The sequence below is a fragment of the Madurella fahalii genome (assembly GCF_045866475.1).
Source record: "Madurella fahalii IFM 68171 DNA, scaffold_4, whole genome shotgun sequence".
Taxonomy (NCBI): domain Eukaryota; kingdom Fungi; phylum Ascomycota; class Sordariomycetes; order Sordariales; genus Madurella; species Madurella fahalii.
The window spans coordinates 3014777-3041214 of NW_027263974.1; the positions used below are offsets into that span (position 1 = coordinate 3014777).

The 26438-nt window shown below is 51.3% G+C and overlaps 7 protein-coding genes across 7 annotated transcripts; 5 read left to right on the forward strand and 2 right to left on the reverse strand.

The window, feature by feature from the left end:
• Positions 1 to 230: 230 nt before the first annotated feature.
• On the forward strand, positions 231 to 1101 carry MFIFM68171_07871 (uncharacterized protein; the record flags this gene model as incomplete). The annotated part of the gene is made up of 2 exons (XM_071063291.1): positions 231 to 282; positions 344 to 1101. 2 exons carry the CDS (start codon positions 231 to 233, stop codon positions 1099 to 1101), a joined length of 810 nt encoding a protein of 269 aa, XP_070919392.1.
• A 638-nt stretch (positions 1102 to 1739) lies between these two features.
• On the reverse strand, positions 1740 to 3464 carry MFIFM68171_07872 (uncharacterized protein; the record flags this gene model as incomplete). The annotated part of the gene is made up of 4 exons (XM_071063292.1): positions 1740 to 2552; positions 2618 to 3083; positions 3140 to 3265; positions 3328 to 3464. 4 exons carry the CDS (start codon positions 3462 to 3464, stop codon positions 1740 to 1742), a joined length of 1542 nt encoding a protein of 513 aa, XP_070919393.1.
• A 2058-nt stretch (positions 3465 to 5522) lies between these two features.
• Positions 5523 to 7454, reverse strand: MFIFM68171_07873 (uncharacterized protein; the record flags this gene model as incomplete). The annotated part of the gene is made up of 1 exon (XM_071063293.1): positions 5523 to 7454. The coding sequence occupies one exon, from the start codon at positions 7452 to 7454 to the stop codon at positions 5523 to 5525; it is 1932 nt and encodes a 643-aa protein (XP_070919394.1).
• Positions 7455 to 13821: 6367 nt separating this feature from the next.
• MFIFM68171_07874 (uncharacterized protein) lies at positions 13822 to 14259 on the forward strand (the record flags this gene model as incomplete). Its single annotated transcript, XM_071063294.1, has 2 exons — positions 13822 to 14025; positions 14080 to 14259. 2 exons carry the CDS (start codon positions 13822 to 13824, stop codon positions 14257 to 14259), a joined length of 384 nt encoding a protein of 127 aa, XP_070919395.1.
• Positions 14260 to 17378: 3119 nt separating this feature from the next.
• Positions 17379 to 18473, forward strand: MFIFM68171_07875 (uncharacterized protein; the record flags this gene model as incomplete). The annotated part of the gene is made up of 2 exons (XM_071063295.1): positions 17379 to 17730; positions 17803 to 18473. 2 exons carry the CDS (start codon positions 17379 to 17381, stop codon positions 18471 to 18473), a joined length of 1023 nt encoding a protein of 340 aa, XP_070919396.1.
• Positions 18474 to 21639: 3166 nt separating this feature from the next.
• On the forward strand, positions 21640 to 22544 carry MFIFM68171_07876 (uncharacterized protein; the record flags this gene model as incomplete). Its single annotated transcript, XM_071063296.1, has 3 exons — positions 21640 to 21719; positions 21768 to 22487; positions 22538 to 22544. 3 exons carry the CDS (start codon positions 21640 to 21642, stop codon positions 22542 to 22544), a joined length of 807 nt encoding a protein of 268 aa, XP_070919397.1.
• Positions 22545 to 22609: 65 nt separating this feature from the next.
• On the forward strand, positions 22610 to 25318 carry MFIFM68171_07877 (uncharacterized protein; the record flags this gene model as incomplete). The annotated part of the gene is made up of 1 exon (XM_071063297.1): positions 22610 to 25318. One exon carries the CDS (start codon positions 22610 to 22612, stop codon positions 25316 to 25318), a length of 2709 nt encoding a protein of 902 aa, XP_070919398.1.
• Positions 25319 to 26438: the final 1120 nt, after the last annotated feature.

The window sequence follows — 26438 nt, forward strand, 5'->3', positions numbered from 1 at the left end:
AGTAAGTACCCCTATGCAGGCGTCTCCGGAAGGGAGGGGCCCTTGCGCCAGTCCATGGCGTGGGAAACTATTATTATCGCCTATTGGCGCGAGGTGGTTTAGCTTCTAAGTTGGTGGAAAAGATGTTTCCTTCTTGTTTAATAAGCCTTTTTGTTTAATAAGGGATAAGTGCTAATTGTACTCCCCCACCTCTCGATGCTAGGCAGAGGAAGCCAAGCACCACAACCATCATGACCGGTATTACCCCCGTTCACTTCTTCGACATTGACTCGATTCTTCCAGGTATAGCTATCTTTGGTAACATCCGGAAGTATGCTTTACACACCCTAACAATTCACTCTAGGGTCATCGCGATCCTGGTCATCAAGTACGCTCAAGATCCGGATGGTCCTTAACTACAAGACGATCCCTTATACGCAGAGCTTCATCTCCTATCCCGATATCGCCCCTCTGCTCAAGAGTATGTCCGTTGCTCCGCACAAAAAGGGCCGGATGCTGTACACCCTCCCGGCTATCTGTCACCCAGACTCGGTTAAGGCGAACCCGGCCGGGGCCATGATGGACTCACTGCCCATCGCATGTCACTTAGATAGGATTTTCCCGTCACCGCCACTGTTCCCCTCCGGTCCGGCGAGCTACGCGCTGGCCCTCGCGGTGGAAAACATCATGTTTCGTGCCGCTGGGAAGGGTCTCTTCCTTCTCCTTCCAAAGGCCGTCAACGTCCTGGACGAGCGCGGCAAGGATTACTTTATAAGAACGCGGACTGAGTGGTTCGGCAAACCTCTACTGGACCTCGAGATTACGGAAGAGGACGAAGTCCGAACTACCATCATCGCAATGAAGAGCGAGCTGGATATATTCCTACGGATGCTAAAAGATAGGCCAGAGGGCGTAGTAGGACCGTTCTTCGAGGGCGAGAAAGCAGGATATGCCGATTTCATCTTAGTCACATTCCTGTCGTGGGGGCACAGGGTGGACATGAGAGTCTGGGAGGAGATGATGGGCATGGGGGACGGTGAGTTTAGGGCGCTTTGGGACGCTTGTCTGCCGTGGATGGAAGGCCAGGGGGAGGATCGTGAATGGCAGATTCCAGCCATCTAGCTTCAAGGACCCGAGCACGCTGACCTAAAGGTAGCAAAGATAACCCACCCTTTCCAGATTGAAGATCATCACTCTCCTAGGCAAGAGATAATACAAACCATACAGATGGCGATCCAATCCATTTAGTGGTATGGTGCGTATGCAAGCACCCTTTTGGCCACTATATGAGTGGATTCTCGGGCCGACTATAGCTTCGCTACGCAGTATACACCACTTCCATTGACGAAAGTGATTGGCGCATATGAGACGCTTCTTGGCGCCGGCGAGATTGCATGGTGGGATTGACGCCGTATCGCGCCTCGGGGTGGGTTTGGCGCGCGACATGACCCATTCGGCGCAGTCATGCAGAATCTGGCGCGGCGCCAACGTTGGCTCCAGGCGGCGCCTGGATTTTACTGCAATGCGCCAACTTGCATACTCGGAGCGCCTAGCGAGGCGAATGAGGCGGCTCGCTACATACCATACCAGGGTCGATTCGTATTTTTAAACAGTCTGGGAGTAAGTGGGGCCGCGGGGGGGGAAGATAAGGGGGGTTTAGGGTTGGAGGTTATGGTCAATCTCGCTGGACTTGACGTCCCTGTCGTCAGAGCGTTTTCACAAGCTACCGTTTACATTTGCCGAACAACCACCGTATTTGTCTATGAATTCGATGTAATTTTCTCACCGGAAACGGCCTGAGCCTGAGCCAAGAGTTCGGCCTTCTTCGCCTCGGCCCTCACCCTTTGCCTGAACGCCTCCTTGGCCGCGAACCACTTTGGACCGAATCCTGACAGAGGCTCAAGGCCACGAGTTGCCCTGCTCACATTCACCCATGACATGAGATTGCCCACGTAGACTTCCTCTTTGTTATGGACCGAGTGGAAGGTTTTACCAAGACCAACCTCCTTCACCTTAGCCTCGTACTCATCCCTCATCTCAGCCTGGCTAGGTATATCAACGGCGCCGGAAAACACCTGCGCAACAGTGATGGCTTGAAAGTCAAAAACTGAGAACGTAAAAGTGTAGTAAGGAAGCCCGACGAAAGCCAGCGTCGGGTCGGGCATGTAGAAGATATCTTTGTGGAGATTGTGCACTTGCGAGCCATCGGTAACCAACAGCCTTTCATCTGCTTCCTCCAGTGGCGTTATATCAGAGTGGTAGGTCTGCATGAAGGGAAGCGTGATCTGGTAGCCCGTACATAGCACAATGGTATCGATATCGTTCAAAACCTTCCCGGTTACTAGCTGGACTGATATGGGCAGTGGCTCGTGCTCCAGGAGCGGCTCGATGCTGGAATCATCCGGGACATGAAATACGGCCACCTCGTCGACACGTGTCGCATTTGCAGGGAGCATCCTAGGGTCGAGATCGAAATGACTGTTCCTGGTGCTCTGGTAAATGGTATCTGCCAGTGGGCTTATGTCGTTGGCAATGTCGACTGACGAAACTCCTCCTCCTATTAAGAGAACTTTCTACAGACAGTTGATCTGTGTCAGCGGCATATGCTATCTTGAGACCTGGAATATGAAGCATATACCTTGTCTTTGAAAGAATCCGGAACCCTGTACTCCTTAGAGTGCATGATTCTCGTAGGATATCTCTTCTTTGCTTGTGCAAGGCCAGCGATGTTGGGAACACGAGGAGCGTGGTAGTGCCCCGTCGCCAACACTACAGCGTCGAAATACTTTAGCATCATCTGATCAGCGAATATGAACGGAAATTGGTGACTCTGGGTGATCCCTACAGCAGTGTGCTCGATCTCGGTTGATTTCTTCTGCAACATGATCCATGTGACCTCCCATCCGGGTCCATCTTTCTTGACCTCTTGCACTCGGGCGCTATATATCGTATGACGATGCACCCCGGTAGTGGTAGATAGATCCTCGATATACTTTCGAACGATGCTGTTGTGGGCAAAAAGCGGCGTGGATTCCGGCCAGTCAAGAAGCGTCACTTCCATCAGCGGTGTTGGCACATTAGTTTTGAGGTTATGGTAGCACGGCCTGAAGTGTGTTATTAAATCTCAGCTCATCGCAGAAACACCAAGCCGTTTACCCACCCCGGCGGTGCATATCTCAGCGTGAACTCAGCTTCATCTCCTTCGCATTCCATAGGTGGCAAATCAGCCTCCGATGCCCTGATGGATGGATAAGATGGTGAGAGTGCGGTTCGTTCATTGTACACCCTGAACAAGTGTGATTAGCAGTCCGGCCGAGACAGAATAAATCCAACTGATAGTCATCCCACCAGACACCACCAGGAGCATTGTTTCGCTCAAAGACGACAACTTCAATACCAGCGGCGAGGAGGTGCGCGGCGGAGAGAACGCCGCTGATGCCAGCGCCGACAATAGCTACACGTCGAACCTTGGGGGAAGCCGTCATTTTCTCGCCACTGGATGCGCAAGTAGATCTCCAGGTTGATGCTCGCACTGATTCCAATTCCTATGATGTCGATGTCGTTCTTCTTATCCACGACTTTATAGCAATTGGGGCGGCTATTTGGCGCGAGAACTCGATAACCAGGCGCAAGAGAACAACGCTTCAGGTATCAAAATTCTCGTCAATTTTTCAAGCAAAAGCTACCTATCTTAGACGTACGATGCAGGTTCGATACACCGCGCCCACCGAGTTGGTCGCTCGCCATCACGCCATACCGCCTGGAGCCCCAGGAACCCGTCCTGACTCCATATTCCACTTCATCCAATACTCAGATACTCCCCCCCGGTCCATCGTGTACTGGGCAACTCGCCCAGACGCCTCGAGTTCGGAGGAAGTGTACCGTGTGCTCGTCTGGCGACGGCGCATCGGAATCCGGGGCGAAGAGCTGCTATACGCCGAAACCGCAGGAGATCTAGAACTTGAAGATGCCAAGCACGATGACCGCCCGCACCCCGACAAGGGATTTCCCGCTCATTTTCTCCAGCCATGAATGAAAAGCAGGCTCATATGTCTCGGCCACGGAGCTGGTGTAGAAGAACCGCATGATGCGCGGCGTCTTGCCGAAGGAGCAGAATATGACAGTCGCGAGGATCTCAGAACAGAACAAGTTAGTCCTCATCCTGGGTCATCAGGCTCTCTCTGGCCTGGGATGTGGCGCGCCCCATTGCGGAAAGGTTGACTCTGGCGGCCGCGATAACACCACTAAGGTACCGAATCGACGAGAACTTGAATCTGCCGCCTGGTCTTGTCACTCAGTTCACAAACATCAACCTCATTTGTGACTCGAAGTAGCCTTGACTACTGCCGGACTGGCTTGGTCCCCTCGCGCTGAACGCCACTCCTCAAGCACCTAAGTATCCGAGAGGGGGCATTCGGATCCGCAGGGGTGACACAGGAGCCCTTCTTTGACCATCGCGAGTTCAGTTAAATCCTGTTGTCAACACTTTTACAGTAGAGGGTCGTCTGTCTGGTAGTTTAGGTATGTGAGGTCTGGAGGACTGCGCGCTCAAGCGTGGGGCAACTAGAGGGCATTGACCGAGTGTCGACGTAACGTAAGGTACCTTATTCTTGACGGGAACAAAGCGGTTGTGTCCGTGCAACCTTCGAGCCCTATAAGGTAAGAGTATGGCATGTCTGGCCATCCGAACTAAAACGCCAAGATTAGATGGATAATACGTTTTTCTTCAGGAGCAGGTCTTTGGCATTCCACAGGCCCTAAGTAACAGAAGTGGGAAGGTCTTAGGATGTCTAGGAAATACAAGTATAATACTCCGTGATCCTCATTCTCACCTGGTGAGCTCACTGCACTGAGCCATTCCGAGTCGGGAGATACCCATCAGGTAGTACTTAAGACGGGAGATTCTCCCTCATATCACAAAGGTTACATTCCAAGCCCGCCTTGTTTCTGGTCTCCTCAGGCAGTCGTGCGCGGGCTGGCATTAGCCCCTGGTTACAGGAGGAGCAGTTCATCATGCTCTTGGTTCAGAGTTGTGGTTCTAAGCAGAAATGCTACGTCAGTTAACATATATTCAGGTTATCATCCATATCAAGGCTAGCTGGAGAGGGAGGTGTAAGTGAATTGGTAGTGTGTGTGATGGACGCGGGCACGAATAAGGAGGAATGACAACGAAACGCCCATAATCAGCGGAATTCCCGCTTCTATCTCTCCCCATGACGTGACAAAACCCCTTGACGCGGTTGTGATAAGGTGAGTCTTCCGCCTGTTCTAGAGCTGCGGTTGACGACCATCGCGCCCATCGACAACGCGTTAGGCGGGGCGTTTTAAAACGCCGGGGCGACAAGACAAAAAGCTTCCACCACTGAGCGGAGCATTCTGCATAGTCGTCTTTCACGAGTAGTCAGCACTTGCGTGCTGCTGAGAAAATGTAGGACACCCTAGGACTCTAAATACACGACCGGCTCATCTCTTCTCCACAGACACCCCTTCAGCAAACGGAGGACAGTAGGCTATGTCCAACGCTATCTGGATTCCGGACTCCCCTATCCTTTAGTACCACGTCCTGCACTAGCCATGACACTTCTCCACCGCTCCCTCCACGCCCGTGCCACTTTCTTATCATTTTTCAGGTCGCAATCTTCCCCAAATTTCCATACCGTGTACTCTTTACCGGCCACATATATCAACGTCTTGTCGTCCCCATCTAGCCACTCGGCCTTGAGGGGATCCATACCCATCACAGACTCACGTGGCTTTACCGGCCCGCGCCCGCCACCACCACCAGCCTCTAGCACATATGCTACGCGATCCAGACGCTGAGGGCGAGACCGTATTTCCTCGTTATTGGACGGCACAAAGCGGACAACTCCTTCCACCGTCGCGCCCAAGCTCGTGATGTTCGATGGCTGCCTCGTCCGCAATGGCAACGGGCTTCCGCGTGTCAGTGGCGCGTTAGGATCAGGGAGGCCGTCGCATGGCTTCAACAGCGCGACCAGAGGCCCCATGTTGCTGTCCAAGGCAGCACCACCGGCGTTATCCTCCGCGTCGCGGCGGCCATCAACCCCGACGGCGAGCAGCCCGTCCCAAAGGTGCGTGTCGGGGGTGCTCGTGTAGAGGGCGTGGTGCACAACTGCTGTAAAGCGCTTGGTGTAGACGTTGAAGCACACAGATCCAAGGCTGCCCGGACAAGTGCAGGCACCATCGCAGAATTGTTCCAGACCAAGCCAAGCCGTGACGAGGCAATAACCGCCGTAGGCATCACAGCGCTGGTGGCGGAGGTAATGCACGGTGACGTCGCTCCGGGAGCGCTGGAGGACGCGGTAGGCGAGGTGGTTACGTGGGAGCAAGATGGTGGCGGTAAGTTCACCCGACGTGAGCTCGTAGACCACCAGGTCGACCTCATCATACGTTACCACAAATAAGACATCCGGATTTGTTGGGTGTAGAATAAAATCGAGCTTCACGTCGGTGTCGCGGAAACGCAAGCCGACTTTGGGTGAGGGGCGTGGATTGGGCGGGTACCCCAAAAGGATTTGGCCGCCCATGACAACAGGGCCGGGGAGATAGCATCCCTGTCTCGAAGCATCGATGATCTGAATCGAGTTGGAGTCCCATGTCCAGGTCCAGACCTCAGCAGCCCTTCGACCAACAAAGAGCAATCTCTCGCCCTGCACCACGCACCGGTCAAAGGCACCGGGAAGCTTGAGCTCTCGCATCTCGTCACGCTCAAGATGCCAGACGCAGACGCCGGCGTCTTCCTGGCCCATGACAAACAAGAACTCGCCCATGGCAGTCTTCCACCCGCGCTGCCGGTCAACGTCCCATGGGCCCGCAGGCAGGGACATGCGGCGCACGCGGAGTGGGAACAGGTACATACGCCGTGTGCGGGTGCGCAGATCGTCGACGACTGCGAAAAAGGGCATATGCCAGCCCTCGGGCCACCAGGCAACCCGGCCGTGGCTGTACAGCTTGAGGCGAGAGACATGCTGGTCTTCTGCGCTGGGTTCGAGACCGCGGACGCTGTCGAGTGAATGTACGCCGCCGGATGTGATAGGAGGTTGTTTTGACAACGTGAAGAAGCTGTCGTCATCCAGGTTCAGACGGAGCACTTGGTGGGTCGCAAAGCTGAAGTAGCCCGAGCAACGGTGATAGTGGCGCAAGGCAAGATAGAAGGCTTCATTTTGGGCTTCTGCGGATGGAAATGAGGCGCGTATATGGTCGACGAGGCCCGGAGCAAAGCGCTCGGCAAATGGGGTCCATATTTCGGGAGAGAGGAGGAGGGCGCGCCAGGAACGGCAGACGTTGAGCGCCGAAAGGACATCGGCGGGGTGAGTCAAATGCTCGAAAATAACGAGAAGCAGCTCCACGGGGAGACGGCTGAAGGAGTCTTGAGTCTGGATCACATCGTCTTGCAAAGGACGTGCTGGCTGCTTTTCGTGAGCCGATTTGCGGCGGGTTGGGAGAAGCAACTTCATGGAGATGGTGGTGCGCCGTTGGAGGGAATTCAGGAGAGCGCGAAATTGGCGCCGCTGCTGAAACCATGGACTTCGGGAGCGGTCACGTGGTTTACTCCCCCGTATCCATTTGACCATTCGAATATCTCACTAAACAATCCTGTCGCTCCGCCAGTAACGCCAAGCCCTCAATAAATTGTGAATGGTCGCCATCGTATTCGTCCAACCCGTCAATGAACAAGCAGAACTTTACACCCATGTCGTTGCAGAAGGAGAACTCCCGAAGTGCCTGGCGGAGGTCTGAAAAGGTCCCAAGCTCTTGCTTCTGGTCCCGCCGGGCTTCGGCCGCCCAGCGTTTTGGGTAAACCCTCCTGACGACGTTTGGGCATTGCTTGAGGACGTCATGAAGCAAAGACCGCAGTAGTCTTTCTTGGGACTTCTGGCTCGGCGTGCTGGAGTACCAAAATAAATGGGTTGAAATGATTGAGGTATCTTTCTGAGCCCGCATACTTAAAGCCTCTCTTGTCTGAGGGTGGTAACAGCTTGGTTGTCTGCGACGAATCTGGGCACACAAATTTTCCTTTTTCGCTCGCAATCCTGAGCTGGGGTGAGCTGGGGTGAGCTGTGGCTGATTCTGTCCTGATTCTTTCCTGAGCTCCCAGGCAACAATTCCAATTACTACGCACACGCACACTAAGCGTGCGTGTGACTCGGCCTGAAAGCCCTATTATCAAAGCTGAGCAACACCATGCGTTACTAAAAAATTCAAAACAAACCAAAAGGATCCAATTGCTGGACAGAAATGACCACTGCACCAAAGTGCCAAAAGCGACGCCGCAATTGCACTCCGTGTAACAGCGGTACTTCTGACAAATCCTGCCAAATTTACGTGAAGTTTGCAACCAAGTATCGTGCGCTTGCTTCCGAGGTAGGTGCCCTCTCACTAATTCCGAGTGGGATTATGTACTATCCTAGGGCATATCCTAGTATATTCTGAGACATCCCATTATGTACTGGTATACAGTGGGACATCCCATCGGTGCTGGTATATCATCATGTCCTATCCCAAATTTTGAGCTGGGGTATCATGTACTATCCCAAACTCCAAGCTGGTATATTGTGTACCACCCCAAATTCCCAGCTGGGATATTGTGTACTATCCCAGGGCATGTACTGGTATATTCTAAAATTGATCTGGTCCAAATCTTATCCACTATTAGGCGGGGCCCAAATTCGGGCCCCTCTACCAAATCAACCTTATTTTAACAAGTCTCCTAATTCCAGCACACATATAACCGGATATGTAACTTGCCCATTGTAGGAGATGGTAGGTAAAATATTTGATACAATCACATCATTTTCGGTACGGACCTTAGAACAGGGAAATCGCACCCACCCCACGTACCGCTTTGACCAAAGGTGCCCTAGAGAAGATGTTTTAAAGCGAATACGGTACGTCTCACAGGGCTCGGACTTAGAGGGGCTTTAGATATATAACTTCCACATTTCCATAACGTATTTGATAAGTGAGTCGTACAGATAAGCGAATCGTACAGATAAGCGAGTCGTACAGTCCCCACCACAACGCGTCCTCTTTTCACCTAACATCAATTTTCTCTACAACCTAATATGCCTCCTACTTCAAAGGAAGCCAGGATACTCTTGGCCCTCGAAGCTCTTCAAAACGATGAAAAATTAAGCCTCCCAGCTGCAGCTGTATTCTACGATATACCGCTTATGACCCTCTCTGACCGACGCGCTGACAAGCCTGTACGACGCGATCTTCCAGCCAACTCACGCCGGCTCATTGATTCTGAAGAGGAGGCTATTGTTCGATATATCATTGAGCTAGTTTCACGTGCATTTCCGCCTAGACTGTCTGGTGTGGAAGATATGGCCAGCCAACTGTTACGCATACGCGACGCGCCCTCTGTCGGTAAGCGATGGGCCTACAACTTTGTCAAACGCCAGCCAGAGCTCAATATACGTTGGGTACGTCGATACGACTACTAGAGAGCCAAATGCGAGGATCTAAAGGTTATTAGCGAGTGGTTTGCACTTGTATAGAATACCAAGGCTAAGTACGGTATTGTAGATGACAATATCTATAACTTCGACGGACTGGGTTTATGATGGGGATCATCTTCGTAGGTATAGTTGTTATAACCTCTGATGGCCATAGCAAGGTAAAGCTAGCCCAGCCTGGTAACCACAAGTGGGCAACAGTGATTTAGGGTATCAACGCTCTTAGTTGGGCTATCCCACCATTTGTGAGGACCGGCTGGGTAAGGTCGGCGTGGGCGCAGGACGGAAGCCCCGAAGCCGCAGCGCCGGCGGGGTCGCAAAAGCAACAACAACGCTAGGCCAGAAGGGCGAGGATATCGCGTCAGAGGAGCGTCGAAGGAGCGCACAAGCAAGGTCGATGACGGGGCAGCGAGCGGGGTAAGTGAGCCCAGACGCTGTCATCGCAGGGCATAAAGAGGGGAGTGGAAGACAGGACTTAGGAGAGAGACAGAGTTCAATGAGACCACCATCCCACCCCTAACGAGCACTCTGCTCCTACGTTGCACGTGCACTGCTCGTACCCAGGCACTCTGGTCCTGTCGGATGCACAGCACCTCTGAACGTTCGGAGTTAAATTTAGGATGGAAATTCAGGATGGAAAATTGAGGATGTCCTCTTTTCTTCCTTGTCTAACGGAGGTGAACTTCCTTCTTATTCCCAATTTCCTGGACCACAGAGACCCGGGTTGACGGGTCTCCGAGAGATCGGATCACACTTATCCGAGTCGCACTAATCCGGATCACACTGATCCGGGTTCGTGTTTTGCAGATCCAGGATCCAGCTTCCTGACCCTTTTGACAGGTCCTACTACCCTTGGGTCCTTGACCCTCACACCATTCATCATCTTGGCTATACAATACTACCTTGGTAACTGGTACCGGGAGTGTAATCTTCTACTTACCTGGTGTACTGCAACTACTGACAATGGCTAAACTACCAATGCAGTAGGCCTAGATTGGATCAAATACTTCGACTTGTCAGGTGCAGGAGGGTGTCAGGTGCAGGCGGGGCACTGCCAGGGTCAGAGGCCTATAAATTACCGGCTTCGCCGGAAGTTTTGGAACGTTCAGAGTTCAACACTGTCACCTACCACCTCCTTAGAAGCGATAGCTGCGCAGACGCCGCTCCTTCAATGCGAATCATCCTTTCACTCTCCTTTTCTTATAGCAATCCCAATTTTCGATCTGACACGACTACTATATAAAATCCCGTATAAAGGGCATATACTGGTTGTTGATCCTCGACGGCTACGAGAGCTACTACTCGACTGAGTTCAAGCTCTACTGTAAGTAGAACAATATCATTATACTCTGTATATGTTACGGGGTTTCCGTCGTGGTCCCGTAACTGGTGACCTCAAGGGCGTTAGCCTTGACGCTGAGGTAGGCACTTTATGAACACTGGTATGATCTATGACAAAGTAAGATATGATGATGGTTGATTGGATGAAGATCCTCTGAGGGCAAATCTGAGGGGTTTTTATAGACGTATTGAGTTGGGGAAAATAGTCCCCAGAGGGCAGGGTCCCTCTGATCAGAGGGACACAGTTGCTAGGATGGTACCCCGGGGGCTGGAACTTGCCGTAGGCCCATTTTTCTTTTGCACCATAAGTAGGGCCGTCCTGGCCATTGCTCCTTAGACAGGACAATCAATTCAGTACTTTTCTTCACACTTGTTACAAGCTCAATTGACGAGCTCTCCTTGCGTGCAAAGCGATCTCCCTCTGATCAGAGGGAGCTCTATTTGCACATGTTGTTTTGACCTTGTTTAGGCTGCAGGGACCCGATTTGTGGTGGTATCGCCTGGCCTGTCTTGTCTATCTTGTCTGTCTGGCATTTGGCCGTCTTTGCCCTCCCCCTTGTTTTTGGTGGGTATGTGGGTGTAGATGTGTGTTTCTGCACCATTTCAGTATGCGATGACCCCTGGGCCGTCATCCCTGACGGGATGTGGGCCCAGACACTGCTAAGCAGTGCTGGCCTCCGCTACGTAATAGTATACCTCCGTACTCTTTCTACAAGTGCTAGCTATTCGATGTTGGCTGCTTTGGGCTACTGAAGTAGGCGTACGGTCGCTAAATCGAGGACTTAATGCGCATGCATATCAACTACGTCAGCAAGCTCGAGTTCCTCTGCGCCTTCCGCGAGGCCTTCTTTGCCTCTATAACAGAGAGTAATATATAGGGTGGCTTTTCAGGGGCCAGCCTTATACCGTACGATCTAGAGAGGGTACTTTCTACCCTAGATGTACAGCTTCGTACGCTAACACCCCCAGCATTACAGTCAAATACGGCATAACCTTGGGTCTTCCAAATGCCATATAACCCCCGAGAAGTTAACGTATAGTCAACGGCTATAAAGACCTGTATTGCCAACCACCAAACAGCTCCCCGACTTCAATGTTGGCTGTAGTAGACCAACTGACAAAGAGTATAACGGCTGTAATGTACGAGGTAGCTCTTCTTCGTACAGAGGTCTCTTCGCTCCGCAAGGCCAACGAAGCGCTAAGTAAACGCCAGAGAGCCAAAAGAACATGCGTATAGCTTGGAGAATCACTTACTGTATAGGCTGCATACGATCTACTGGCCCAGAACGATGGAGGTAGGGAGGTAGTTGAAGGTACACAGCCGGGTGGTAGTAGTATAGGGGGGGGTCGTACAAAGATACGGTGCTGTGGTGTGTGTGGCAAGCCTGGCTATAATGCCCGTACTTGCAAGGAGGCTGCAGAATCGTCAGATTCAGCTGTTTCTGATGTAATTATAGTTGGTTCCTAGTGTTATTGTTTTGTAATTGAGGATAGTTGTTGCAGGGTGGTGGGGACTGTACGACTCGCTTATTTGTACGACTCGCTTATCAAATACGTTACATCCTTCTCACCATCTTGCTAATCTGTCTAATGCACAGTCAAGCTGAACAGCAGTGTTGTAACAAGTTGGCCAAGTTGTGCTATGAAGAAATGCAAAAGACCAACCCAAAAAGGTGGTAAAAAGAAGCTTAGTTTCTCTAAGGGTCAGGGCCGCAGAGCCCCTGCTAAATATGCCAACACAAGGTGTGCACGTAACGGGGCCGCCTTGCATGGGCCCAACAGCCAGTGGTCATTGGGCCAGGTGCAGCAATTGAGGCCGGTCGTCACAGGGGTTTCCTGAGCGAGCCAGAGACCGGTTGTTCCTGGACACGATCGGAGGGATGCGGTTGTAGGGCCGGATGCGGCCATGTGGGCCGTTACGGAGGCGCGAAGAAATCGATGCCAATACGTCCTACTAAATTATTGCGAGAAAAGTCGTGGCTCGCGTATGAAATTTACCGTCCGACTTAAGAAGCACTTCCAAGATGTGCCATGGAATTCCTAGCCGCCATGGTCTGTATTTTCCCGAGGTATCCTTTTGTCGTATTGGGCATTTCTGCTACAAGATGGGAAACGGCTGAAAAGGGCTTTTAAGGTTTTGTGAGGGTATGGGATGCGAGCGCGGCAGGTCGGCTCTCAAAAATACCAGTGATTCACTAACCCCTTCTCTACACTTCAAGGGCTCCAAAGGCCGCTGTTCATCTATAAAGCAAATAAAAGAGGCTTATATCCCCAGCGTTCCGTTTCCGGCAATGTGCTTTCCCTACTTCCGGCGATGCTCTTTCTCTACGTTTGCTTTGTACCCTGCACCCCTCGATTATACTGACGTGCCGTGGTGTAACCCTGCTTTGTCTCGGCGATGCTCAGGCCAAGGCTTCACCGCCAAAAAGAGCTGCAATTGCATCTTTTCCGCCCGTCATTACCCGCCCAAGTTTCAAATCGACGAGGCTTTGAGAGCCTTATCTCACCAAATACAACGGTGAGGGCCCATACAACTGGATTAGCACACAATCTTTTCGAAAAATTCTTGCGTTGTCGGCTCTTCGATCCGAAATCGACAGTGTCCCATGTGCTCAGCTTATCTCTACACACGTTAAATCAGACTGCGAAACGTACTGCGCTTCATCACGTTTGACTATGTGCACCGAGGTCGAAGGACTTGCTGACAGGGTCTGCCAACTTTATATCAAGAGTCATGGGTTTTGCGGTCGTTATTTCTTACCTGCCGGAACCTACAAGGATCCTATGATACTGAACACGGCCGTGTGGTCAGGGACGAGCTAGACCTTGAGTCAGATGAAGATGAGCCGTTGGTCAAGTTTGTGCTCGAACGCGCACCGAAAATCTTGGCGATTGTCTCACGAGGCTGGCTGGCCTCGCAAGCCTACTGCTTTTTGCAACACTTCATGACGACTTCTTCGATGAGAAGCTGCCAGTCGACCTTAAGCTCCCAGCGTTCCGTCTCAGAGACTGGAAACCGGCAATGAAGAGGAATTTCTCAAGCGCGCTGTGGGAGCACATGGCACCGGTATTTTCCGAGGAGAGCTGCATCTTCCGGCTTGAGCCAGACCAGCCCCTGCCGTTTCTCAAACCTGATAATCGGAGCCAAAAGCCACACGAGGGTGCCTCTTCTGTTGTCCACCGGATGAGAGTTTATGAGGACCATCTACCGAATCCTCCCCGAGATGTGAGTAAGCCAGGGAGTGGCTTTGGGTGGCTGGGTTACTGATACTTTTCATAGTTCAACAATGAAAGGAGACACGCAGCAGTCAAGGAGATTCGAGTGGCCGATCCCGAGTACACTGAATTTCAAGCTCAATTCAACAATGAAGCAAAGGCCCTCATGGATATTCGTGACCTCAAACACCCGCATATCATCGAGTGTCTGGCGGCGTTCACCGGGGATCACAAAACTACCTGATGTTCCCCTGGGCTGACGGAGGCAATTTGCAGAAGTAGGAATCACGAAAGGTAAGCAAGGAAGAAAGGCAAGAGGTCCTGTCTCCAGTCTGAGCGGTGCTCTGCCGATCATGACTTCTACACCTCCCCGCAGCGTGTGCACCTGGGTCCGGTAGCGGCAGTTTTCCAAGTCGAGCTACTATATGACCCAGATGTCCAGAAATACATTCGTATTAGCTAACGTTGCCACGCCAAAACGTACTAAAACATCCATTACTACTTGAGGCCTAGTCATAACGTGATTGATAAGCGAGATGTACAGACAAGCGAGATTTACAGTCCCCACCACCCTACTACAACAACCCTCTAAAATACAACAACAACAGCATCAACCAACTACAATTACATCAGAAACAGCTGAATCAGACGATTCTACAGCCTCCTAGCAGGTCTGGGCATTGTGGCCAGGCTTACCACACACACCACAACACCGTATCTTCGTACGAACCCCACCCCCACTACTACTACACAGCTGTATTTCTTCAACTACCTCCCCACCCATAGCCTTCTGGCCAGTAGATCCTGTACATCCTGTACAGTAAGTGATCCTACAAGCTACACACGCGTTCTTTTAGCTCTCCGGCGCTTACTTAGTGCTTCGTTAGCCTTACGGAGCGAAGAGACCTCTGACTGAAGGAGGGCCATTGAAATGGTACAGAAACACACATCTACACCCACATACCCACCAAAACAAGGGGGAGGGCAAAGACGGCCAAATGCCAGACAGACAAGATAGACAAGACAGGCCAGGCGATACCACCACAAATCGGGTCCCTGCAGCCTAAACAAGGTCAAAACAACATGTGCAAATAGAGCTCCCTCTGATCAGAGGGAGATCGCTTTGCACGCAAGGAGAGCTCGTCAATTGAGCTTGTAACAAGTGTGAAGAAAAGTACTGAATTGATTGTCCTGTCTAAGGAGCAATGGCCAGGACGGCCCTACTTATGGTGCAAAAGAAAAATGGGCCTACGGCAAGTTCCAGCCTCCGGGGCATCATCCTAGCAACTGTGTCCCTCTGATTAGAGGGACCCTGCTCTCTGGGGACTGTTTTCCCCAACTCACCATCTGGTGCATTACAGCCATTGTACTCTTAGTTAGTTGGTCTACTGCAACTAATATTGAGGTCAGAGAGTTGTTTTGGTGGTTGGCAATGCGGATCTTAATAGCCGCTGACTGTGCGTTGGCTTCTCGAGGGTTGTGTGGCGTCTGGAAGACCTAAGGTTCTGTAGTACTAGGCTATGAGATTAGGGGTATTGGCGTACGATGCCGAATATCCAGTTGAGAAAGTACCCTCTCTGGGTCGTACGGTACTAGGCCGGCTCCTGCAAAGCCACCCTGTATATTGCTCTCTGTCATAGAGGCAAAGAAGGCTTTGCGGAAGGCATAGAGGAACTCGAGCTTGCTGATGTGGTTGATATACATATGTATTAAGCCTTCGATTTGACGACCGTATACCTGCTTCAACGGTCCAAAACAGCTAATGTCGAGTGGCTAGCACTTGTAGGAAGAGTGTGCAGGTATGCAGAGCGTTTTGATGTTGTTGTCCTGGCAGTAGTGTTCGAATTCGGTCGAGTGGTGGCTCTCGTGGCCGTCGAGGATCAACAACCGGTAGGTGCCCTTTGTACGGGACTTTGAATGGCAGTCGAAGTACTTGATCCAATAGAGGCCTACTTCATTGGTAGTCCAGCCATTGTTGGTAGTTGCAATGCACCAGATAGGTAGAAGGTTGGCTTCGGTATACTAGTTGGCAAGATGGTATTGCCCGGCTAAGATGATGAACAGAGGGATAGCCCAACCAAGAGCATTAACTCCCTGGATTACTGTTGCCTATTCGTAATTACTAGGCTAGGCTAGCTTTGCCTTACTACGGCCGTCGGAGGTCGTAACTACTATACCTGTGCAGATGATACCTATCATAAACCCAGTCTCGTCGAAGTTATAGGTATCGTTGTCAAGGATCCCGAACTTCGCTTTGGTATTCCGAACAGTGTAAACTACTCGCCAATAACCTTTAGATCCTCGCACTTAGCCCTCTGGTAATCGTACCGACGAACAAAATACGTCTTGAGGTCTGGTTTGCGGTTAACAAAAGTTGCGGGCCCAGCGCTTACCGACAGGGGGCGCGTCATATACGCATAGCAGTTGGTTGGCCATATCTTCCATACCCTGTAGTCTAGGTAGAAATGCATATACAACTAGACCAAGGATATATTGAATAATGGCCTCCTCTTCGGATTCAGTGAGCTTCTTCGAATTAGCCGTACAGTTGCGTCGTGTAGGCTTGCCGCGTCGTCGGTTGGAGACGGTTATAGGCTTTACGTTGTAGTGCTTGGCTGCGGCTCGAAGGCTTAAATCTTTGTCATTTCGAATAGCTTCTAGGGCCAAGATTACCCTTGCTTCCTTTGAAGTAGAAGCCATATTAGATTATTAAAAAAATTGATGTTAGGTGCAAGGAGGATATGTTGTGGTAGGGACTGTAAATCTCGCTTGTCTGTACATCTCGCTTATCAATCACGTTATAACAACTTTATATACCAAATCGCAGCCAAATTCGAAACCAAAGCGTTGAATCATGCCGAGATTGACCATGTTCAAGGGCTACTTACCGTCAACCACAGAAGTGGCGACTTCCTCACATACTTCTATCGCACCAGAGGCGAGGAATGCTTATGCACCACGGTTTATTGTCTCTTGTGGCCCAGATTGCATACCACTCTGCTGCGCCATGTCCTCCGTAGATGCCATTCATAAGGATTGATATAAGTGCGTTCTTCGTCCTCAAAGTCCTTGTGGTTTGTTAGGCGGTTAGCGTATTCTGAATGGAACCAATTCGGGAACAATGAAATTTGTCGCACTGCTAACATTATTTGCGGCCCGCGGTTCGCCCACCAAGAGTAACACGGTCGCAGCGAGCCTCCGATTGGGAGGTGCACCTGACTTTTATTGATCACGTTGTGGCTGAGGATTGACATTGAGCGGGGCACACGTTGGAATTTTCCCATTCGCAAACATCGAACTTCGACACTTCTCTAGCCTAACACGCCGCAATCTCAATCCTTGGTCCTCTCCGGGTGCACAGTCATGGTACTCCTCTCGGAAATGCGCAGTTCCCTCGCGGACTTTAAGAATGCGACAGGATTCATTGCCGTCATTGTCGGCGGGACGTCTGGCATCGGCGAAGCCATGGTTCGGGCGCTGGGCAAACATGCAAACGCCGCGGCCGTCTACGTAGTTGGCCGCAACGTCGAAGCAGCCGACCGCATCCTTAACGACTGTCGAGACCAGTGCCCTTCGTCTCGGTTTGAGTTTTTGCAGCAAGATATTGCGTTGCTGAAGGGTGTGGATGTCGTGTGTGCACAGATTCAGACGCGCGAGTGCAAGGTGGACTTGCTATTTATGACCCCCGATTACTTGTCTTTTGGTGGGACAGAGGGTACGCTTCTCCTTGTTGCTGCCTGCATCCTGTACCTTGGGTCCCATTGCAGCCACTAACGACTACATCCAGAGACGACTGAAGGGCTAGACAAGGCACTCTCTCTTCGCTACTACGCCCGCATCCGCTTTATCCATAACCTCCTCCCCCTCCTGCAAAATTCTCCGTACCCACGTGTCATCTCAGTATTCGCCCCTTATTACGGCGAGTTCAACTTCTACCTCAACGACCTGTCCCTCCGCACACACTATGGCCTTCTCATCGCTACTTCGCACGCAAGCATCATGACAACTCTCGCCCACGAGGTCCTGGCCGCCCGCCACCCTACGATATCCTTTGTCCATGTATTCCCTGGCGCCGTATGGACTCCTAGCGTTGCTGCTGGGCGGATGTCCCCGCTGCTCAGGTGGTTTTTGACTTGGGTAGTTCGGCCGCTGTTTTGGATGTTCTTGCAAGGGTATGAGGAGTGTGGGGACCGGATGTTGTTCCTTTCCCTGACCGCGGCGCTCCCTCCTAGGAATTCCAGGGTTGCTGGCGGATGGGTAGGCGCGCTCGGAACAAGTGGGCTCGATGAGAGCGATGTTGTTGGGTCGGACGGCGAGAAGGGAAGTGGATGTTACTGTGTGAATTCGGCGGCGAAGAGGCTCGCCAATGGGAAGAGGTTGAATGATTTGAGAGCGAAGGGTGCGGGTGACGTCGTGTGGGAGCATACCATGGATATATATCGAGCTATCGACTCTTGAGCTCGCCTCCAAGGGTACCGAATCCAAGGGATTCTTCGCCTGAGGCCATGCTTCACCCACCCTCCGCCTACGGTCGGCTTGTAAATTTGTGACTAACCCAGAAGCCTACCAAAAGGGGCCTACCAACCAATCGACTCTATCGAGATAACCGAAAGTTTAGGTGCTCTAATAAATGGGACAGCAATCGCCAAGTCTAGCAAATCTTGGACCCGCAAAGTGACCACGAGTTATTGTATCCAGCGGCCTTGTATCTATAGGTCTAGTTTGAAGCAAAAGGAATATGGTACGAAAGCAAGAAAGGGGGGGGGGGGGGGGGGGGAATATGTGTGATTATAAACAAGACTTGCGAATATTTAGCCCCAAAGTGAGATAACATACTTCTGCTGGATCGCTTCGGACTGCTACCCTCAATCGACAGCTCGCAAATCACCGTCACGTAAGCCGAATACACCAGATTCGCTTCCTTGACAATTTCTAGTAACTTGAATAATCGTCCGAAGCTCGACTTCAATTGGCACTCCAGGGGCCCAATTGAATCAAGTTTTTCTAAGACACACTTCACCAAGCATTGAACTTGCAAGTCCCTCGGTGGACTTCTCGCAGCCACCCAACATTCAGTCTGCACCGCAACCACAGCCTCCACACCCACAGCCTCCACACTCGCATCCTCCGCATCCGCCGTCTCCATCATCCCCACCACCATCACCCACGCCAACGTCGGCGAGGCCCCAACCACTAGCCCCACCTCCACTCGAGCCGGCGGAGGTAGCGCCTCGATAAGGCTGCAAACCGCTGTAGGCTGCCGATCCTAGCTCTTTTGGTGATGGGCGGGGGAGCTCACATTCTGAAGTTTTATCCAGTTACTAACCTAACTACCTACCTTCATTCTCCTAGCCTCCTCATCGTCAGGCTCATATCAACATACCCTCACAAAACCTAGAAGCCACCTCTCCGTTATTTCTGTTTTAAACCCTCAAAGTCCACAGAATCCAGTGTGCAATGTTTCTGGCACCTCTTGCCACGTTGATGGAAGATGTATCGAGACAATGCTTCAAGGTGGTCTACCACGGCTATAGAATTCCAAGCTGAAGAAAGAAGCGGAAAGAAAAGGTCTGTGAGTGTTCTTCGTGGAAGTAGGGCTCGAGGGTGGCCCAAGCTTCGGTGAACAGCGCACGTGTCTCAACACCACGGCGTGAGTCCATGGTCATGGTTTGGTTTGGCGGTGACACATCTCTTCTTAGCCCGCTTGATAACAGTATCTGCTGAATTGAACGTCTTTACTCCGAATTTCATACTGTATCTTCGCATGTTATCGTGTCACGCGTACAGGAGCTCAGCAGAGGTCGTGGGAAGTGCGTGGAAAGGTTGAAGTCTCTGAAGATCTATCTACATCAGTAGGAGACTGAAGAACTGGCTTAAATACACAAAGGAAATGGTCTGGGCGAGCTCACGTGATGAGCTGCTGAGTTCGGCGGTGAGAGCCGAGCTCCACAAGTGCGGTTTCCAGCGCGACATATCGAAAATAGTAATAGAAAATAAGAGTGTTTGCAGGAGATGCAGGTGCAAGACCTAGAGACAGAGGCTAACTTAAGTCTCTAGTGGTCAGGTAAGTAACATAAAAAAAAATAAAAGTGAAACTGTTTATTTTCAAGTATGGGGACCTATTTTGGCCTTCATATATGAGACCAATTCTGGGACCACTCGGCTAGAGCTGAAGCCATTCAGCATACTCCGGCACAGCCTGCCGAAAATGGCAATTATGGTGAGCAAAGGTGAGCAAGCCTGAGCAAATCCTGAGCCAATCCTGAGCCGGACCTGGGCCTGGGTGAGCATCGTCACGTGGGCGGGGTACGAAAAAGGAAATTTTGTGTGCCCAGATTCGTCGCACAAAACAGAGTGATTCAATGAGTGTCGGCTTTCCGGATCCAGGCTTGCCAGAGATTCAGTAGAACCCGTCCTCCACCGACAGCCATCCGACGACGTGAATTTGGGTTGGCTCTTCGAGCGTTTATTTCGTCTAAAAAGATCCACTTGAAGGAATTAGTAGGCGTCGGCAATGTTCCCCTGCCTGGTTCTCGTGGATTTGAATCGGAGACCGCTAAGAATCGTCTGTTCGCGGGCAATGGCTCCAGTGGCTGAAGCTAACGATTTCAGCATCAAACTAGATACGATACTGTATCCTGATCAGGCATAGAAGCAAGTTGCTGGCAGACTCATGGGTGTCGGCGCCCCCTTTTTCTGAGGGAATTCTGAAAAAGCTTTTATCCGCTTCAAAAATCTTCGATGTTCTCCAACTTCTTGCCATGGGCGGACCCCAGACCAATGTTTACGTCTTCCAAGGCCAGTAGGTCTTGGCTGACGGCTCAATTGCCGGCCATCTTCAAGTGCTCAATAGTCCAATTACTGGAAGCTTCATGAGGTCACAAGCACAGCTCCCAAGCCTGCATACACAGGTCCCAGAACTGGAAGCTTCTGAAAATATGATAATCAGGTACTCTTCTGGTATAGTAACGGAATACCCACATCCGAAGGAAAGGTACCCGCTTGTTGACTCTGTGAAGTTTTCTCTACACCAGCTGCGTATGGGGTTGAGGAACCTTGACCTCTGGAAATGAGGGCCCCGAGACTAGAATGTCGGCTAACGTGGTAGGTGGCTGTGGCTGTGCTAATTGCACTACAATCTGCCCAACACCAGCCCACGTCCAGACTGTTAGGGCGGTGTGCGATGCGACATCCATCATCCATGCTCCGTTCTGTCCCCCTGTGCTCGACCGCTCTATTATCTGGACTCCACGTTTCCGAATCTGTAAAAGTTCCGAATGCTTTACTTTCGTTCTCAGCAAGTCGTGGCCTCAAAACTTTATCGGAGTCTTTCTGTTGGAAGTTGTGTCACTGGAGGCTCGGAATTGACACCTGAGCGGACTGACCGCAGCCGCATGCATGGCTGCCTGACATGAGCGCCACGCAGTACAAACCTACCTACATATCCAATCCCTTCGCCCTCGCCACCTGACTCGCCCTCCGGATGAGCCCAAGCCTTCAATCTCTCTAGAATCCGCAATCGACTTTCTCCTAGACATTCTTTCAGGTGTCTGATAATCACTGGGTCTCGGCCGAAGCTGTCAAAAAACAATAATTCCCAATTCCTTCCGTACCGTGCGGTATGATGGAAGGGGCGGAAGGGAGGGGGGCTATACCTGGGACGGGCCTAACAGTCGTCTTCGAACCCGATGAGCCGTCTCTTGAGTGAGTGTCTTTCTATTCCTATGATCGTTATGCCTACTAATTAGGAAGCATTGTGTTCATACACGGATTTACCGGCCATCCCGAGCGCACATGGACTTCCAAAAAAGCGAATACCAGACAGCGCAACAACGATCGCATCGCCGGCGAATCTGTCGAGCCTCCTCCCAAAATCCGAAAACTCAACCCCTTCTCAAGCTCTCACCTCGACAAGGGGGATGCTATCCCTGCAACCTATTGGCCTCGAGATTTGGTTCCACCAACGATACCCTCTGCGCGAGTCGTGACGTACGGTTACGACACACACATCAGACATTGGGCAGGGCCTTCCGTGAACAGAAATACGGTCTACGATATCTCTTGGGATCTCCTGGTTGCCCTGGAATTTGAACGTCGAACAAAGCCGTCAAGGCCGGTGCTGTTTGTCGTACATAGTCTCGGAGGGATCATTGTCAAAGAGATGCTTCGGCGGTCCAGAGGCTGCCATATGGGCCAAACTCACCTTCGCGATATATTCAAGTCCACTATCGGTATCATATTTTTTGGTACACCACATGCAGGCGCCGACCCCCGCGGCTTTCTCCAGCGTATTGTCGAGAGAGCAATCAAGGCTGTTGGATTTTCTGTCAACGAGCAAATCGTCAACGCGCTGTTGCCATCTTCAGAACGTCTCAGAGAGCTGAGGGACGAATTCGGTCCAATGGCTCAAGAGCAGAATTGGATCATACACTCCTTTCAGGAGCAGGTTGGTGTCAGGCTTCTCAGCAAAAGGTATAGTCACCAACCCACCTATATTTCTATCGTTTACTGACCGTTCCCAGGTTGTAGATGACACATCATCCTACCTTAATCTCCCAGGCATCGAGATAACCGAACATATTGGGCGGGACCACATGGAAATGTGTCGCTTTATGGGACCCGACGACATTGAGTACAAAAAGGTTGCTGCTGCTCTCCGCAGGATCACGACTACGGTGTCCAGGCAGCCCCCGACGGGAGGGCAGTTGCCGCTGAGTGAAGAGCAAACACGGGTACTGCTGGACTCATTGAGATTTGACCAAATCGATGCTCGCCAGATGACTATCAAGAAGGCACACGCCCACACATGTAAATGGCTGCTGGAAGCACCCGAATATCTCGACTGGGTGAATCCCAGCAAGCTCGGCGAACACCACGGCTTCTTATGGATCAAGGGGAAGCCTGGGGCCGGGAAGTCGACGCTGATGAAGTTCGCTCTTGCGGATGCCCATAAGATGAAGGACAAGATTGTTATCTCTTTCTTCTTCAACGCGCGAGGAGACGATCTGGAGAAGTCTACAGTTGGGATGTATCGATCACTACTACTGCAACTTCTCGAACGACTTCCGGTATTCCAGGACGTGTTCAACTCACTCGGACTGAGGACCTGGAACGGGCGGTGCCACCAATGGAGTATAGAAGCATTGAAAGCACTTTTGGAGGAAGTAGTACAGGGCCTTGGAGAGGTGTCTGTGACCTGCTTCATTGACGCTTTGGACGAATGCGACGAGAGTCAGGTCCGCGACATGGTCTCATTTTTCGAGCATATCGGTGAAATGGCGACGAAGACAACTCCGCCTATCAGGTTCAAAGTCTGCTTTTCCAGCAGGCACTACCCTCACATCACGATTGGAAGAGGGCTTGGGTTGGTCCTTGAAGGACGAGAAGAACACAGCAACGATATCGCTAGATATCTCGACAGCCAGTTGAAGATTGGGCACAGCAAGCTCGCCGAACAGATCCGTGCCGACCTCCGGAAGAAAGCCTCTGGGGTGTTTATGTGGGTTGTCCTAGTGATCGAGATCCTGAACAAAGAGCATGACTCTGGTCGTATCCACGCGCTTCGGCGAAGACTCCGAGACATCCCTGGAGACCTGCACGAGCTCTTCCGCAACATTTTGATGCGCGATCACCACAATAGAAGTGAACTGCTTCTGTGTATTCAATGGGTGCTCTTCGCAAGACAGCCGTTGAAGCCAGAGCAGTTATACTTTGCCATCCTTTCCGGCGTCGAACCTGAAGCTCTCTCTGAGTGGAATCCCGACGAGATCACAGCAGCTGTTATGAAGAGATTCGTCTTGAACTCCTCCAAAGGGCTTGCCGAGGTCACCAAGTCAAAAAGTCCCACAGTTCAATTCATCCACGAGTCAGTAAAAGACTTTCTTCTCAAAGAAAATGGGCTAAGGGAGATTTGGTCTGATCTTGGAGGGAATTTTGAAGGGGCCAGTCAGGAGCGACTGAAACAATGCTGTCTCAGCTACATATCCATCGACATCGCCACTTCTCTTGAAATCGCTGGCTCACTTCCCACAGCAAATACGCAGAAAGCTGCCGAGCTTCGCCAGTCGGCAAATGAAAAGTTTCCGTTCCTAGAGTATGCCACACGGAACGTCCTGTACCATGCGGATGCAGCAGAAGAGGGCGGCATCAGTCAGATTGATTTCCTTCAAAGCTTCCAGCTTACTAGCTGGATCAAACTCGACAACCTGTTCGAACGACACGAGGTACGGCGATGTACTGCGAAAGCAAGCTTTCTATACATATTGTCGGAGAGGGACATGCCAGCGCTTATTAGAAGTCTCCCGTCAAAGCAGTCCTGCTTTGAGGTGGAAGATGAGCGATATGGAACGCCATTTTTTGCCGCACTAGCGACCGACAGTAACAAAGCGGTTGAGTCATTTGTCGAACTCTACTCGGAAATGCAGTCACAAGGTTCTCTACTTCGCAATTTATGCAAACAGTTCTCGGAGAACAGAAAGAAGATCATCGACATTGGCCGCAATTTCACGTTTCCGCGGAAGAAAAGCGCTCTCTCCTATGTTGCAGAGCTAGGGGACGAGGCTTTTCTCGCGTTTTTCATTGCGTCGGGCCAGGCGAGTGTCAAGGACGAGAACGGACGGAACCTACTGTCACATGCAGTCAGGGCAGGGCACAAAACCATGGTACGGCTGCTGCTCGAGACAGGCTGGGTCGATATCGACTCGAAGGGTAACAATGGCCAGACACCGCTATCGCTTGCCGCCGGGAGAGGGCATGAAGCTATCGTACAGCTACTGCTTGAGACAGTCCGGGTCGATATCAACTCGAAGGATAACAATGGCCAGACACCGCTATCGTGGGCCGCTAGGGAAGGGTACGAGGCCGTGGTACGCCTATTGCTCGAGACAGGCCGGGTCGATATCGACTCGAAGGATAACAATGGCTGGACACCGCTATCGTGGGCTGCTATAAGAGAGTATGAGGCCGTGGTACGGCTGCTGCTCGAAACAGGTCGGGTCGATATCGACTCAAAGGATAACAATGGCCAGACACCGCTATCATGGGCTGCTCTAAGAGGGCATGAGGCCGTGGTACGGCTGCTGCTCGAGACAAGCCGGGTCGATATCGACTCGAAGGATAACGATGGCGGGACACCGCTATCGCGGGCTGCTCTAAGAGGGCATGAGGCCGTGGTACGGCTGCTGCTCGAAACAGGTCGGGTCGATATCGACTCGAAGGATAACAATGGCCAGACACCGCTATCATGGGCTGCTCTAAGAGGGCATGGGGCCGTGGTACGGCTGTTGAGATCATACGGTGCCTAACTATCTTAGAAATATCTCCTTCATATAACCTCCCTACCTACTGTTGAACTATCATTATATTTAAATGGTATAAAAACACTTATTTATACCTACATGCGTATCAGAATAAGGGGAGGGGAAAGACGGCCTGCCGCCGGACATGTAAGACGGACAGGATAGGCCAGGCGACACCTCAACACATCGTATACCTGTAGCCTAGTAGGCAAGGTCAAAACAACATACGTAGATGGATCTCCCTCTGGTTAGCGGGAGACTGCTTTGGACGCAAGAAAAGCCCTCAAATTGAGCTCGCAACAAGTGTAGAAAAATCTAGAGCGGTCTAAGAGCAATTGCCTGGATAGCCCTACTTATAGTGCAAAATAAAATGGGTCACCAGCGAGTTCCAGACCCAGAATGTCATCCTAATAAGTGTTGGCCTCTGACCAGAGGGCCCCGGATTCCTGGGGACATTTTTCCCAACTCAATACCCCCCTTTCTACTCGGTTACCTTATGAGTCCGCCGACACTTTGCGTATGCCGGTGGATAGAAGCACGATGAGCAAAGTGATATCGACTTATTGCGAGTAGCGAAGAGAATTCAGTAACCGAGCATAGTCATTCTTTTCTACCCTGAAGGGTCAGAAACACGCTAACTGAGGATTTAGATCGGTGCCAAGTACCGCGATGCCGCAAATGCGCGAAACAATCCAGTGTCATCTCATTATTTCACTAAAGTGCTCTGCTACGGGCAAAACTTGCTTACTAGTACAGCTTCAATCTGGCCTGTTCTAGAGCCAGATTTCGTTCCCGCAACCTCTTTGGCACCCCTTCGACTCTTCTGGCTCTACTAGCTCTATTACCAAAGCCACCGCTAGCACCCACACCGGTTTCGCAACTCAGGGGCGCCATTTTGCTACTCGTAATGGCATTTCTGTAACAAATGACCCGCTGTGGACCTCCTCAAGTGGGAATTTTACTTGCTTCAAGCTATTTTTGGCTCCTGGTATTTCCCCTTTGCTCAGTTACAAGTCAATATTACCAATACAGCACAATAAATGCCAGGTTAACCTCTGCATTTAACAGTGACCTGCTCTGAGTTCTGAGTATAGCGATGGTCGTGAACTGCGTTACCAGTCAGACA